The 15,971-nt window shown below is 32.9% G+C and overlaps 2 protein-coding genes and 1 long non-coding RNA gene across 5 annotated transcripts; 2 read left to right on the forward strand and 1 right to left on the reverse strand.

Moving 5' to 3' along the window:
* Window positions 1-1,485: 1,485 nt before the first annotated feature.
* On the forward strand, window positions 1,486-3,126 carry LOC125052287. The gene is made up of 2 exons (XM_047653033.1): window positions 1,486-1,860; window positions 1,937-3,126. Exons 1-2 carry the CDS (start codon window positions 1,788-1,790, stop codon window positions 3,109-3,111), a joined length of 1,248 nt encoding a protein of 415 aa, XP_047508989.1. The 5' UTR covers window positions 1,486-1,787; the 3' UTR covers window positions 3,112-3,126.
* On the reverse strand, window positions 3,121-15,429 carry LOC125052286 (formin-2). Of its 3 annotated transcripts, XM_047653030.1 has the most exons (11): window positions 14,402-15,429; window positions 12,788-12,952; window positions 9,943-10,115; window positions 7,797-9,695; window positions 7,655-7,766; window positions 6,888-7,273; window positions 6,431-6,640; window positions 5,678-5,818; window positions 5,022-5,205; window positions 4,231-4,555; window positions 3,121-3,968 (listed from the first exon to the last, which is right to left on the reverse strand). In XM_047653030.1, the coding sequence occupies exons 1-11, from the start codon at window positions 15,240-15,242 to the stop codon at window positions 3,851-3,853; spliced, it is 4,554 nt and encodes a 1,517-aa protein (XP_047508986.1). In that variant the 5' UTR covers window positions 15,243-15,429; the 3' UTR covers window positions 3,121-3,850. The 3 variants fall into 3 exon arrangements, with proteins under 3 accessions (XP_047508986.1, XP_047508985.1, XP_047508987.1); XM_047653029.1 differs by having other exon boundaries at window positions 7,655-9,695; XM_047653031.1 differs by lacking the exons at window positions 12,788-12,952; window positions 14,402-15,429 and adding an exon at window positions 11,951-12,459 and having other exon boundaries at window positions 7,655-9,695.
* LOC125052288 lies at window positions 11,760-12,537 on the forward strand. Its single transcript, XR_007117432.1, has 2 exons — window positions 11,760-11,832; window positions 11,909-12,537. It is a non-coding gene; the product is annotated as an uncharacterized LOC125052288 (long non-coding RNA).
* Window positions 15,430-15,971: the final 542 nt, after the last annotated feature.

A 15,971-nucleotide genomic window follows, 5' to 3' on the forward strand; every position in this document is an offset into this window, starting at 1 on the left:
GAGAATCGGACAACATCAATCTTTCAAATCCCTAAATAATAAGGGTGTCCAACCCAAAAAAAGTACTATTAATTAACTTTTTTTATTTTTTTATGATACAACATCCTACATATAAAAATAAATGCAACCCTTAATTTTTACCCCTCTACGATCAACCCTTAATTAACTTTTTGTTGTTGCTGCTGTTATTGTTGTGTTGTCTCTTTGAATAGAATTCAAATAGGCCGCGCATAATTTATGAGAACTATGCGCATTGATACTGCGCATGCGCAATAATATTTAATTAAGATTTATAAAAAAAAGTTAATTATTATTAAATTACAGGATAATGAAAGCCAAACAGTTGTTTATTTTGAACGAACAGTTATTGAATAGTTCTAAACTATTAGAAAAAAAAAATATCTATAGTTCGTGCCAAATTGAGGTTCAATTTTTTTATAATTAAAAAAAAAACGAACAAAAATTTTTTTTGATAGAACAATGAAGAACAGTTAACGAAAAGTTGATAGAGCCAAAAGTGCAAAAAATTAATTTCCCCCCGCCAACTTAAGGTTCCCCTACAAAGAATACAATGTGTGATACAATGCGATAGACTATAATTATATTTCATTTAGTAGGGAATACATAATAACACGATTGAATAACACAGAGTATAGTAAGTAGTAACTCATCTGTAATTAATCTGTGCTGCTGCCTACTTAAAAAAATCATACAATAGTGTGACCAGATTTAGTAGATTTCTACTTTTTTGGTAGATTTTGAGGTACTGTCAACAGAATTTAGTATGTAAAAATTATTTGGTATATTTTAGTAGAATTCACGCTTTTCAGTTATTCTAGTACTTTTTTTGGCATATCGAATAAAAGCGAGGTATTCCTCTTTCATCGATTGGATTATAACTATTTAATATTTATTCTTTTCGTTACCATTCGTGCCGTGAGCATAGAGTGTGATGTGGGAATTCCTTTATTGAGAATTTATATAATCGAGTTTAAAATGAAACATAAATATACACAAGGATATCGCAATGAATAGGAGCAAGATCCCTTATTTAAAGTTGGTTATGTAAATCTACAAAATTTTACGTTATTTTTCAAAGTGATCAGACCCTTATTCATAAAATTGAAACAGACATACAAAACATGATGAGTTCCATTTTGAGTTGCTTTATGAAGATAAATTATATAAAAACTACTCCGCTTCAGTCAATAGATCTGACAGAAGTGTGTTCAAGTTAATGGACTCAAAATTGCTTTATGACAATTTTACCCAACATAAAGATGAAAAATCTTTAAATGATACTTAAAGTATCATTTTATACATTTTTGTTTAATTATATTTTTATTGAGAATTTAATTTTAAAAAAACTTGGTTTCTTTTAAATTAAATTCTTATTTTTATTATTCTATCGTTTTATCAAGAAAACTTTCATGTTTTACATTGTAATACAACAGCAAAAAATATAATAGATTTTCTCGTTCCTTTCGTTAGAATTCAGTAGTTTTTAACCTCCACAAGCAGTAGATTCGTCAATTAAAATCTGGTCACACTTAAGTCTTAATACATCATGCGAATAGCAATTAGCGAGTGCCGACTGCCGAGTACTATTTATGTAATGTAGTAAAAGTAATTAGTATATTTACAAAATAAATTGTCTAATTTCTAAATTCTTTTGTTTCACTAGAGTGTGGAGTTTATTATAACGTTTCAAAATATCGTTTCGACTGTCGAGGTTAATCAATATTTTCTGGTAATAACTTGTTATTTTTCAATTGGAATAGGCAAACATGTTGGAACCGTGGAATAATAAAGCTATTTTGCCTCCTCCAATTAATACATTTTTATGCAAGAATTACAAAGGTTTGGCATGTCAATTTTTTACTTTATTCGCTATATTTCAAAGCAAGTACTCAATTATTATAACTTCCTTTTTCAGATATAAGAGACCTTAGATATAACACTAACAACATCATTCAAGTGTTATCCAAACAATCACCTTTACATCAAGAAAGTGCGTTGTTTTCCCGCTTCTTATATAAATTTGATAAAAAATTTCGTAATGATATAGGTTATCGTAACTTTAAAAAGGTAAATACTGCACTAAAAAAGTATTTAACTCTGAATCTTTTGAAAGACCTCCAAAGATTTGCGTCTCTTTTACCTAACAAAGATGACGAACTTTATTTTCCTACAAGACAGATGATGGAGTATGTTTTAGTTAGAATCATGTCGTTTTCTAAACTGATGTTAAGAATAGTTATATGTGCTAAGCAGGCTGCTGTTTTTTATTTAGATAGAATAAAAAGAGGAGAAAGCCATTGGATGTGTCTCATGCCATATGCTTTACTTAGTCGTATCTGGTCAATGGCACAAGTACTACTACAGCACTCATGCAATTGGTATAACCAATTTCATCCTCTTTTAAAGATACTGCAACCCAAGGGATTGAATTTTTTACCACCAGAGTATAAAATGCCAGATGACATGGAAGTGTGGTGTGATTTAAAGAACCTGAATGATTTTGGCAATTTTGAATGGACACATAAAGTTAAAATAAAAATGGAACCAATGATACCTAAAGACTTGGACGATAACCTTTGTGATAGTATTTTTGAGTTTGTAAATAAGATAAATGAAAACATGGAAGTTCCAGAGGAAGTTAATTTGACTATCACTACCATAAAGGAAACACCAAATGAAACAAATCCATATTTTCAAGATAATGATATAGGTGTACCTGTATCACGGCATGTTAATGATAAAATTGTATCTAACATATCTAAAAAAATTCTAGATGAATCACAGATCAAAGAAACTTTTATGGCAGAAGATATGGGTATAGTTGTAGAAAAGAGAGAATCTAATGTTATTACTTATATTCATTCAATTGACAATATAAGTAATAACAATAATTTAAAAAAATTTATTGATATCGAGGAAATATATAGAAATAAAAATGAGGATAAAGCTCTAACTGGACACTTATCAGTAATGCAGTGGCTTACATTAAAAGCATCATTATTAAAACTAACAGAAGATGGATGTTTACCTAGAAAGCTTAAAAGAAAAATACAAAATATATGGTATGAAAAATGTCTCTACTATAAATAAAATACTTTAAACATTTGAAACATTTTATTCACCAAACCTCATCACTTGCAAATGTCAGTTTCATCAAGCACCATTAATAAATAGAACATGCTTTAAAGATAATAAATAATATATTATCAGGTACATTTTTATAGAATACATGCCTGTAGCCTACATTTATAGAATAATTATTATCATGTCGTTTCTTTAGTCTAAATAAATCCAGTTAGTATCAATGTAAAATATTTTTAGCCACAAATTAACTGAGAAGTTCCTACAGTTGCATGTTTTTATTTATATTTTAATTAACACATTTAATAAATAATAATTTCAGGTGGTTAGTTATATGGTCAAACTTTAAATAAGACCTATTTAATTATAAATATCAGATCATGATTTTAACTGTAATCAATTATTTATATAACATTTATTGATTGGTGCCTTTGTTTATAAATGCTGATATTTCACATCACAGCCTATTGCAATATCAATATAAAAAAATTACAACAATCACATACATTTGACTCTACCATTGTTTACATAAATGGTTACAAAATCGTTTTGAACATGCTAAGTACACTCATACCAATACAATTCATTGTAAAGAACCACTTAAAAATAATTAGTCACTGAGTAATTTAGTTTAACTTATTAAAATAAAGCTTCTAAAAAAAATTGAGTTATTTAGCACCCTTTCTTGATTGCAAATAGAAAAGCTACAGGTACATTATGGTTTCAGTAGTAGTATAAAATAATTTAGTCATTTTCTGGACACACTGGACAACTTTTGAAGCCGTGCCTTTAGGCCACCTTCCTTTTTTGGTTGTGTGACTGTTTGAGCTTTTCGCACTTCATGCATTTTTTTCGTTTCTTTTAACCTGCAAAAGATTTGAGGATAAAATGACGGGAAAAAATATATCATTAACAAAGTTGCAGTTGTAACATAATATGTGTATTATATTTGTTTTTTTTCAATATTTTATACAATTTGTATATATATATTTATATATACATACATACATTATTAAACTAAATGATACCACATTTTATAAATTCCATAAGTAATAACATTTTGGATTATCTGTTTTACATAAATTATGTGTATTGGATATTATTGTTAGGAAACAAATTTGTCCTTACTTTTCCTTAATTGCCAGCTGTTCCTCTTTTTTAAAGATGTCTTTGAAGTCACTACAAAATGAGGTCCATAATGAAAAAAACTCTTTAGGTTCACAATCTTCAACACCGCCGCACCTAGGTTTGTACTGGTAAAATTTCACAGTGGATATGAATCTATTTTTACACTCAGACAAGTTGTCGTCTTCAGTCTTTAATTTTTCTTCGGCTGCATCAATAAATGTGGTCATTTTCTCTTTGAAAACTTCTATTCTTTTGTTCTCATTTGCCACATCAGCTGGATTTCTCTCGTAGGCATCTATGACTTTGCTCATTTTTTCTTTACATCCTATGGAATGAATAATTTTATAGGCATGAAAACAAATCTAAAATTTTTTGGATGGAACTACTTTCTCTTAATGGATGGTCACTTATTTTATCTTTATCTATTTAGTTTTTAACACACTATTTACACTCAGTATTTTACTTTAGCGGAAGTAGAATCCAGGACCACCAGGATAAACATACAAACTTGCATTACGGGAAGCCTGGTTTTAGTTTTAGTAACATAAGAGAACATATTATATACTTATTATACAAGAATTGGCTATATAGCATTTATTAAAAAAAATTGCAATCAAAGCTTATACTTTAAAAAACATTACAACTTTTAAATTACTTTAAAATCCAAATCTCTATCAGCTTTATGTAAGTCATAATAAATCATCGACAAAAACTTGACTAAAACGTTAGTGTTGTATATATTCCTTATAGGCTTATACTATTAAATCGCTTTGGTAGTACATAATTAATACCGTCAAGCTGCTTCCGCAGTGATCCAAGATTAGCAGCGACATCTGCAAAGTCGATAGCAGCCGCTCGCTGTACGTCACCCGGTTCGGGCACAGGCAGCGTGCATTCTGTGGACAGGGCGCCCCCTCGTTGACGCATGTACGTCTTTACTATAAAGTGCAGTAGCGTTACTGTCGACTGCTTGGACTGTGGACAAGAAGAATCTTTACTAATAAATTATTCGAATAGTATACTTAAAAGAAATTTAACGTCTGAGCTACTAATTATAAATTTAATCTCTTAGCCAAATAGTTAAAGAGTACTTAATTGAATAATAACTTCAAAATATAAAAAAAATACAGGGAGAAGAAGTCCTTAATAAATAAAATTTCTTTGATTTATTTTTTCCCAGTCTCACTGATAAATGATTTTAGTGAAAAACCTTACTGATCTCTTTATCTACCACAGTGTTATAACGATTGTACAGTTAGACTGATTCAGTATTTATGAACACGGGGGCTCTTTGTATACTTACTTGTCTTTGTTTTATTAAATCAAAAAAATCGTGTTTTATGCCTTATATAACTTTTAAAACATTTACCAAGATACTGTATAGTTCTAAAAGTCAAGGCTTCTGTTAAAATAGGCTATTTAAACGAATTTTTAATAGAAAAAATACCTTCACATCCTTCAACTTCGCTAAGATTTCTAGACCAAAACCATCAGCCTGCCCCCTCTGACCATTACCTCCATTCATATAATTCCCGAGAGTTAAAATTATTGCAAATAGCTGCTTTAGAGATTCATTACTTGTTAGGAACTGTAAAAAACAAATCAATTTATAAACTTTAAAATAATATAAATGAAAAGTTTATTTATTACAAAACTGAGCCAAGCGGGCTTTTGTATGAAATCAACACAGATACAAAAAAACTTATAAAACTGTGTCAACAGTTCTTGTGTTCTTTATTTTTTCATACTCGTTTTTCGCCGAATTTTTTGACAGGAAACGAATGAGGCGCAAACAAAAAGGCGTCATGCTATATTCTGAAAAAACCCGTTGAAGATCTCAGGTGTTTTTTTTTTCAATAGGTAAGTAGGTGATCACTCGTCTGTGCCCGACAGACTGAGGTCGGTTTCACGATGTTTTCCTTCACCATACGACCAAGTGTACACCAACGACTACGATCGAATCAAAAAATCCTACGATCAATGCTATAGAAAGATTTTTCAAAATTAGTTTGTTATAGCGGAACAGAGCAGTTTAGCGCTCTGCCTCATATCAAGCTTTTAACGGGAAATGGAAATTAAGTGAAAACAAAATTTAAAAAATCCGCTTAATAGCGTGCGTTATCTAGAACCAATGTGTAGATAATATTTAACACTTTACGCAATCATTCGTCGGCAACTTGTTAATTAAAATGTAACACACCTCACATGTATGTTTCAAATTATCTAATTTATGCATAGTTGTGTTAACAGCATCCTCGAATTCCGCTTGGAACATAAAACATGAAATCCGCTCCGCAAAATTTGGTATTCCAGAGAGGTCATGTAAAAACGCTTCGGGCTTATCTAACGGTATTTCAGGTTTGTTTGTCAAATGTTCTTTTATCATTTCTAATTCTTCATTCGTTGCGCGCTGCAAATTAAGAACATGGGTCTAATCTCAATATTGATTTGTGTTACACATTTAAAATAAAAATTCTAATAAAATCTGAAGGCAATGGATTTAAAAATATAAAAAAATATTGTTAATATTTAATTTTACGTTTGTAATAAAATTATTTACACGGTATAGGGCTATGACTCTATAATAATATATACGGTATAAAGCTAATTTGCATTGTAAATAAGAAAACTCAAATAATGAACGGTGAATACCTTACCAACTCATACATCTGTTGTAATACTTCTAAACTCACAACCGACGTATCAAAATTGTATATGGCGTTTTCAATCTCTGAAAACTCTAAGTGCGAACTTTGTACGAATATACCGACATTTTGTGATCGTCTACTGTCTAATATTTTTATTGGCTGTATTTTTGTTTTAACTTCTACTTTTTTCTTTACTGGGGCTTTGACAACTTGTCTAGAGAAGAGATCCATGAATTCATCGATGTTGTCCAATTTTGTTTCGTCAATTTCCAGCCATAATGGTTTGAATCCAGAATCTACTTCGCCTTGGCCATTTTGTACAGAATTTGCCAAAATTCGTGTCCAATATAGAGGCTTCATGGGTGCTGCTGGTTTGATAGGAGGTTTTCTTAGAGCTGGAATAGAATTGAATAATTTACCTAACTACAGTCAATGTAATCGTGTGTACGTGTACACGAAACAGCTGCGAGTAAATCTGTAATTTTAAATTAAGTCTTAACCATCCATTGAGGTAATGATGTACACAGTTCGTTTGATTATTTACATTTTCACTACATTTTTTCTTTTGACTAAGAATAGGAACAAACCAAACGGGGCAAATTATATAATATTTCCAAGTTTTTTTGGCTTGCCTTAGACGAACTAATCTTCTGATGAGTTTCAAATAATAAATTAAAGACTACTATAGTAAACTAAAATCTTTTTCTTCTTCTTTTAATTCTTCAAAAAAATTGTAGAACTAAAATCTGTATAAAATATAATAAAACTATACTCACTGGATCTTTGCATACTCCAACCACCAACAGGGGGTGTCGGAAAGGGTGCAGGTCCCGAGGGTGATGGTGGAATTCCTGGAGGCGGAGGGGGTCCCATTTCTGTCATGAGAGGGTTTGAAGGACCAATACCTGATATAGAAGGCGGTGGAGGTCCCACATTAGGTGTTGATGACGGACCCATGCCGGGCATTGGCGGCGGCGGGGGACCCATACCGGGCATTGGCGGCGGCGGAGGACCCATACCGGGCATTGGCGGAGGCGGAGGACCCATACCGGGCATTGGCGGAGGCGGGGGACCCATACCGGGCATTGGTGGCGGCGGGAGACCCATACCGGGCATTGGCGGCGGCGGAGGACCCATACCGGGCATTGGCGGAGGCGGGGGACCCATACCGGGCATTGGCGGCGGCGAGGGACCCATACCGGGCATTGGCGGCGGCGGAGGACCCATTCCGGGCATTGGCGGCGGCGAAGGACCCATACCGGGCATTGGCGGAGGCGGGGGACATTTGCCAGGAATTGGTGGCGGTGGCTGATCTAGACTTGGTAATGGTGGAGGTAAAGGAGCCAATTCTAACATCTTTTGGGTTGGCGAAGCCAGATCCAGTTTTGGCATCAGAGATAGTATAGGCATATGAAGGGGTTGTGGGGAAACAATTTGTTTCTCTGAGGCTTTTCTTAGATCTACTTCGGCCTTTGATAATGAAGGATAAGCCTCCTTAGGTGCAAGTTTTTCATTACCCTGTAATGGATATAGGGCATAAGATGTTGGTGGAGGTGGTGGAGGTATTAGGGCATTTAATGTAGCCATATCAGGCAAAGGAGGAACGGATTCATTGACAGGAGTGGATGTAGTGGTGGATTTTGTTCCTGGAGTAGGTGGTGGTGAAGGAGACATTCCTGGCATAGGTGGCGGTTGTTGCTCCACCATATTTTCTGCTAAAGGTTTCAAGACATCTGTAGTTAAAGATGATGTTGATAACATTGATGTAGCTTTTTCTGACCTCTTATCACTTTCTGATAAGGATTTTGGAATACATTTTATATCTTTTGCTTCAGATTTTTGTGCTGATTTAGTTGCACTCTCTGTCATGTTTCCTGACAATGACAAATCACTTTTTTCAGCTTCAATTGATTTCCAGCTCTGTTCAGATTGTGTAAAATCTAATGATGAGAATTCTGATGCAACATAATTATCTTGTTTTGCATATAAAACTTGCATCGGGGGAGGACTGAGAGATCTGAATAGGCTTTTATCTTCAGTAAAAATACTTTGATTTAGAGTAACATCAGCAGTCGTACTGACATATGAAGCATCTGAAGAACTATCATGTAACACATTCACATTTAAATTATTACTTGAAAGTCTATTTATTTTTTGTGTTTCATTTATTTGCTGCTTTTCTAATTTATTAACTATATCACTACTACTTCGTTTGTCTGCATAATCATCATTTTTAAGTATTAAATTACATTCTCGGCTCTTATTCAACTTACAATAATTTTCTATTTTAACAGATCTTTGTTCAGGGTCTCCTAAAACTTCATAATCACATTTATCTCGATCTAATTTACTTACTGCTATACTACAATCATTTTTTACACTTGTTCTTATTAAAGAATCAGGTTTTGAAGGTGATATCACAGATTTTCCAGCCAACCTACCATCATCATTATTTAAATTAATTGTTTGAATTTCACGACTAATCAACTCTATTTTCTGTCTATCCTTTAAGTAGTTATTTGAATTCACATTTTTTAAATTTATTATGCCTATGGAGTGTTCCTTAGAATTTTCTAATTTATATTCTAATTCCTGCAGTTTTCTTATTAAATCTGCAATAACTTGTCTAGCTTCAGAGATATCTCTGATTTCTTCAAAATTGTTAGCAGTATATTGTTTTTGAGGCTGACAACTTAGATTGAATTTTTCAGAACATGAGTCAAAATTAGGTGGCCATGATGTTGTGTGCAGCCGTCCTGGTGCATGTGGTTGTGAAACTGGTGACTCCATATGTGCCCAGTAGTACATTAAATTAGGCTGAAAAACACAAAAACTGTAAACAATAACTATTTATTATACCCTTATAACTATATGTTATGCTTTATAAAGATTGCATAAATAAGTATGAGACAATTAGATGCAACATTTTGCACTAGTTTCAAAAATATTTTTTCAAGTGATAGTAGAATTTTACTATTCTTTTATTATGAATTTAAAATATAATGGTTAATGTCCTAAAATATAAAACTATAACAATGAGTGCTCCCTTTTCTAAGTTAAATACCTTGAATATTTTTTCTGTGGGTGCATCTTTATCTGATATTTGACATAACACACCAGCTGCTAACAAATGAGTACAATACTGTATACCAAGAGTACGGAGATCTTGGCTGTTTGAGATGTTTTTCACTATGTTTGCTTCGGACGATGACACGAACCAATTTAGAAGCATTTGTCCTGAAACAATATATGATCTATGTCTAATGATATGTTTAACTTTCAAATAAAATTGTTAGATAGTAAAAGTTGAACTGAGTAGGCGGACAAAAACATAGCCAATTTCATGATATATTTATGTAAACCCTAACTTTACAATATTTATATAATAGTAGAAAGAAGAACTTTACCTTAATGTGCTTATTAAACAAATTATTAATTTCTATTTGGATGTTCTTCCGAAGATTAATAATATTTGTAATGGGTGGGTGGCGTTAATCCATGATCATTTCGTAAGTTTTATTATATATTTATATATGTGTCTAGTAACTTTGGAAAACTTATTAAAAATCTTTATAAATTAGCAAAAAAAATGCTTTAAATACTAAAACATCGTAAAATAACAGAAAATTTTCAAATCAATAACTGAAGTCGAAACTTGACTTCACTAACTACAATAATATTCACAAAAGTCAACATTCATTCAAGAACGATGTTTTCGAAATTTAAATTGACAGCTGACTTTGACTTAGGGTATGTTCCGATATACACTGCGACCACTGTACAGAGTACCGTCAATTTAGTATACTGTGAAACCGTTTCTCTATAGCCAGCTATACTGGTTACAATTTAAAACGGAACGCAGTCCAGTATACTAGTCAGCTTCGTTTTTCGACACAGTTTTCAAATGAGTGCATCAAAGTTTTTCAATTCAACAAGAAAAACTATTATTGGAGTATTATCGCATTAAAAAAATCTATATTAATATTAACTGTCAATTGAATTAATACTACAAAGAAAGTAAGTTAGAATTTTAAATGTTTGTTATTAAACTGTAAGTTATATCAGCCGTTAGGCATTCAAGTGGTTTTGATTGATCACGTGATCAAAGCACTGCGAGTACCTTACCTCGAAAACGCCAGTGCTCGCAGTAGAAGTATAGCGGGGATTTGTGACGTCATATATTTCCTAGGACGCTGCGGCTGTATACTGCAGTCCATAGCGGAACAAATTTTTGAACAGTGGGAGCACTATACAGTACTCGCAGTGTATATCGGAACATACCCTTAGTATTTCTCTTAAAAAGTGACGTTTTCAAGACTCAATTTAGTATAAGTAATTACTCCGATAATCAGGCATCAGCTCTAAAGGCTGGTTTACGCCGAGGCAACAACAGCTGCACGTTTCTTGCCACAATGTGCGACATTTTTAACTTTGTAGCATGCAGCCTTGTGGCATGCCACGATGCCGCACAGTGTTGCCCCGGTGTAATATAGTTATAATTATTGTTTATTCCATAGGGTACTTTCCTTAATCCTCTAAATTTCTCAGAATCCTATTTATCGTTTAGGTATTCAATTTTTACATAAAATGAATAGTTATTATTTCCGTGAGATAACGTTCAAAGATTTTATTTAGAGGCAATAGCCTCCAAAAATATTTTCTTTCATATTTCTACCTTTATTAATTACCACAATTTTAGTTTTCTTTTGCGTTTTTATAGTACAACATAAAATTTTTCATTTGGCGTTCCATGACGCACTGCTATAACTTATCACTTTATAAAATGCATGGTGCATTACAAATTATTTTTATCAATGTCACCTAAAATTTAACGAGTACGAAAGTATGTACATTATAGTATAGGTATATATTATATATACCAAGTTATCAAGTAGGTACCTGCTTACATGTATTTTTTACAGGTGCATAATTTAAATAAGCATCGCCTAATAAGGTAAGTAGTTACTTATTTTCTGAATATTCTTTTCGCGACACACCAATAAGTTATTTTAGTAGGTTTTTTATTGCAGATGTGTACTATATAATAAAGAATGTAAAAGTTCCAAACTTACGTGGTCGACGACAAGACGTACTCGTATCAAGACATACTCTTTTGTTACGGTAAATTGTGATATTTGAAAAGCATTGCCTAATCAATAGCTTAGTTGTAACTTCTCTACGTTTTAAATTGTATTCAAATATCATTTTCATACTTTTACCATGTATATTCAGCATAACAACATACCACCGCATTGTTCTCTCAAAATTAATACAAAATTTCTTAGAAACGCACAATACTAAAGAATTTTGTGGCCATTGCAATTTTCCGCAACGGTCATCAGTTTTCACTGGTTGAATTTCGTAAGATGCAATCTCATATTTATGTAACCCTAATATAGTCACTATATCCTGAATCCCTTTCCTTTTTGATTGATATTTAGATAAAAATTTCACATAATTAAATTGCGCGACTGAACTGTTTGTGAAATTAACACGATTTGTGGATAACCGCATATTTCCTTACACCAACTTTTATTCTAGGTCACGTATTCACGACACTTGCCACTCATTATCTATACTGAAGCAAAATGATTCGTTAAGATAACAATTAGACGCTGTAGGTAGTTATATTTAGTAATAAAAGATAATATTCTTATCATATTATTGTGTTCATTCACCTACAAGGCGCAATATTAAAAAGTACGTAGTTTAAAAAAGAGTTGCTGATATGACTTACAACCTACCTACTTGAATCGTTTAAGTGCATATAATAAATGGTGAAGTGCTGATTATGCTGCATTAATAAAGATATTAAATTACATACTATATTGTCACTATATTCTATTATTAATGATTAAAAAATATATTACCATAAGATTACAGATTAAGGCTTTATTAACTTGACCAACCTTCGAACTTTTCGTACAGTTGGAAATCCAGTTTCTCGGGTACATACTTGGGGCGAACTACTTTGATCTCTGAATGCTTTTCCAGTGTCAAAGATGCCACTTTTCTCAACACGTTAGACTCCGGCAAAGGAACATCGCTTACACTGGAATGTCTTCGATCTGGCTCTGAAAGATTTAAATACATATACATTACATGATACCTTACCAATCAACGTTAGTTGTTAGTTAGTTAGTTCAGTAGCTTAAGCGTGAAACCTACAAATTTGCAATTTGTAATTAGTAGTTTGTATAATAAGGGTAATTGAGTAAACATTATTCAATCATTTTCGAATATCTTGGCTTATTACTATACTACTTCGAATAGCTTGGATTTGTTACTTAAGTTTCAGTTTCTTGCAAATATGAAATCCTGATGGGAACTGAGAACCGAGAAAAGTAATTATATATAATATGTCAAGACTGCAGTGAATAATGACAAACAGGAATGAGTAGGAACACTTTTAATGAACAAAAAGTGCTGCAGGTGTATTTATGGCGGTATTTTAAACACCGTCCCAAGGAGGTACATCAAAAGGTTTCGGTATTATTCCTTTGTGTAAGGGACTTATACATATAAGTTATAGCTGATCTTCACTTTTGTAACTGCCTATAATTGTATAAAAGTAACAAATTCCATTCCTATATTCCATGAATGTAGCAATTATATATATATATAATAACTAACAACGATCGTTTTATTCGGATTTAGTGAAGAAATAAATAATTATATTTTGGCCAGAAAATAGAATTCCTATAAATCATATGACATTTCTACGAACTAACAACAATTACCCGTTTGTATGGTATCTGGATATAGTTAAATGAAATGTAATGGTTTCTTGTATTAACCTTAATTGACAAATCGTGACAGATGATAAAAATCACAGTCGTAGCTTGTTTGGTTTTACCTAATGGGTTTTACATAGCGACTAGCAATTGGAATCGAATACAGATAAACAAAATATGATCTCTCCAGCTTTCGTAAACTTTAATTGAAGTATGCTACTTAAGCAATAACTGTTATGGTATTTAATCATTTCATTGCAAGTAAGTGGTCAGAGAATTGAACTCAGGGCATCGGGATTATATATTACCCAATTAGACATAAAGGTATACTTAGATGATATAATGTATAGACGTAAATATTTGTAAATCGACAGTAGCTAACTATGCCTTCTTATAAACAAAACTTTGATATCTGCACTGCAAGAACAATTAGGTCAGAGATCAAAAGACAAATAAGAAGATAATTTGTAATAAGTTTGGACTAGTCTAGTAGTATAAGAAGTTTGCCAAACAAAATTAAAATCTTAGTAATGTATTTTAAATTTATGTAGCAAAATAATTTATCGCGATATATACTTATATATCAAAATATATTATTTAAAAATATATAATTTAAATGGTATAAGGCATAGCCAAAATGCTTTATAATTATCTACTTTCTTCTTATTAGTTACAAGTTGGTTTGATTCTAAAAAATACCTTTAATGAAATTTTAAAACATAATGGACTTTTTAAGAATTAGGGCAAATTATTGTTTACTACTACGTGGTAGTAAGTCCTTAAACTTACCGCTCTCTAGTACCGATAGTGATGATTCTGCACTCACAGGAGGCAATTCAACTTTCCGATGTCTGGACAATGTAAAGGACGTTTGTCCTGGAGAAGTCTTCAGCCGGTTATCAAGGAAGTCATGGCTGCACTCATGCGTTCTTCGATCAACCGGCTCATCCTTTAATTTCGATGAAAATGCACCCATAACCTTAACACTTTCATCCCTGACACTTTTGTCATCGCATATGTCACTTGTTATGTTTTCTTTTTCTACGTCACATGAGACATTTTCCTCGTGCGGCATTTCCGGTGTTGTTCCGTCAGAAAAGTCGAAATGCGTGAGCGCATTAATGTCGAGAGGGGTGAGAGTGCGTGGGAGATCGTCTTGCGCGCTGTCACTCTCCGCGGAGTAGTAGCATTGGTTAAGCTCGACGGCGAGCGGCGTAAGAGGGCTCAGAGGGTCTGTAAACACTGAATCGGACGTGGATGGGTCCGCGGGTGAGGAGGTTTGCGCGGCGGCGGCGGGAGACTGGTCGCGGGTCGGTGACCGCGGGCTCGGCTCGCACCTGGTCACCGTTACCTCTGACTGAACACTCGACTCCGCGCCCCCTTCCACTCGTAATGTTTTAAACACGCACTCGACCGTATCGTTATCAGATGCCTCAACCGTTTCATTGTTATCTGATTCCGAAGTCTTATCACACTCCCTATCTATTGCCGCCGGTTTCGCATTGCTCTTTTTACGGCCCTTTTTCTCTCTTCCCGAGGCCCTTTTGTTCAAGCTTCTCATAAAATGCCTGCCCTTTGCTGGAGACTTTCCTGTTTTAGGTTGTTTTTCTCCACCTTGTGCGTTGCCCATTTTTTGTTGTATTACTCCTCTCGAACATTAATAAACCAAAAAAATTAAACACCATATATTATCTCCAGTATCTAATAAGGAATTTTGTGTAGTCTACGGTCTACTTTCTCTTTAATTCTGGCGAAATTAAATATTCTACTGGGTCAGCTTGCTTTGAAATATCCCGCGGCTGCGCAGTTCCTATCGTAAGCAAAATCAATATACTGATTTATGTTCCTTTACTCTTGAATCTCAGAAATAACTTTAAGGATTAAAAACATAGAATTATTACTATGAAATAAATACTATTAAACAAAAGGCTAAAAAATATTAATAACATAAATATAAAATGAAGCAACACTGCAAAAAATTGCGAACCGTATAGATCTGTTTGAACATAACCCAAACTACGGTAAAAGTTTCACTTTGGTTTCAATACAACTTTGAACACGATCACATTGTTTAATATTCAATTGAGAGATGGCGCCTATAGTCATTAGCTGCTGAGTGGCATACAATCGTTTCAAAGTCAATTTATTTTTTATTACCATAGAAATGAAAACAACCAAACCTTTGAATCTAAGTTTTATAGATGGCGTGGTAAAAGCAGTATTATTACATACCACTTATCTATTATTATCTAATCATTAAAAATATCTATATCTATATCTAATTGGTATTTGGTATAATTCTAAGCAGCTGGATTTTAGAGTCCGACTTTTAACTACGGTAGCATATTTTAGCTTATGG

Source organism: Pieris napi, chromosome 9, assembly GCF_905475465.1.
Source record: "Pieris napi chromosome 9, ilPieNapi1.2, whole genome shotgun sequence".
NCBI classification, from domain to species: Eukaryota; Metazoa; Arthropoda; class Insecta; order Lepidoptera; family Pieridae; genus Pieris; species Pieris napi.

Excerpts from the sequence above, each read along its gene's own strand:
- LOC125052287 (XM_047653033.1), top strand. The coding sequence starts at position 1,788 with ATGTTGGAACCGTGGAATAATAAAGCTATTTTGCCTCCTCCAATTAAT. Across the intron at positions 1,861-1,936 it reads TTTATGCAAGAATTACAAAG|ATATAAGAGACCTTAGATAT; the intron begins GTTTGGCATGTC and ends TTCCTTTTTCAG.
- LOC125052286 (XM_047653029.1), bottom strand. The coding sequence starts at position 15,242 with ATGGGCAACGCACAAGGTGGAGAAAAACAACCTAAAACAGGAAAGTCT. Across the intron at positions 10,116-12,787 it reads ACTGTACGAAAAGTTCGAAG|GACAAATGCTTCTAAATTGG; the intron begins GTTGGTCAAGTT and ends ATATTGTTTCAG. Across the intron at positions 6,641-6,887 it reads TACAACAGATGTATGAGTTG|CGCGCAACGAATGAAGAATT; the intron begins GTAAGGTATTCA and ends CTTAATTTGCAG.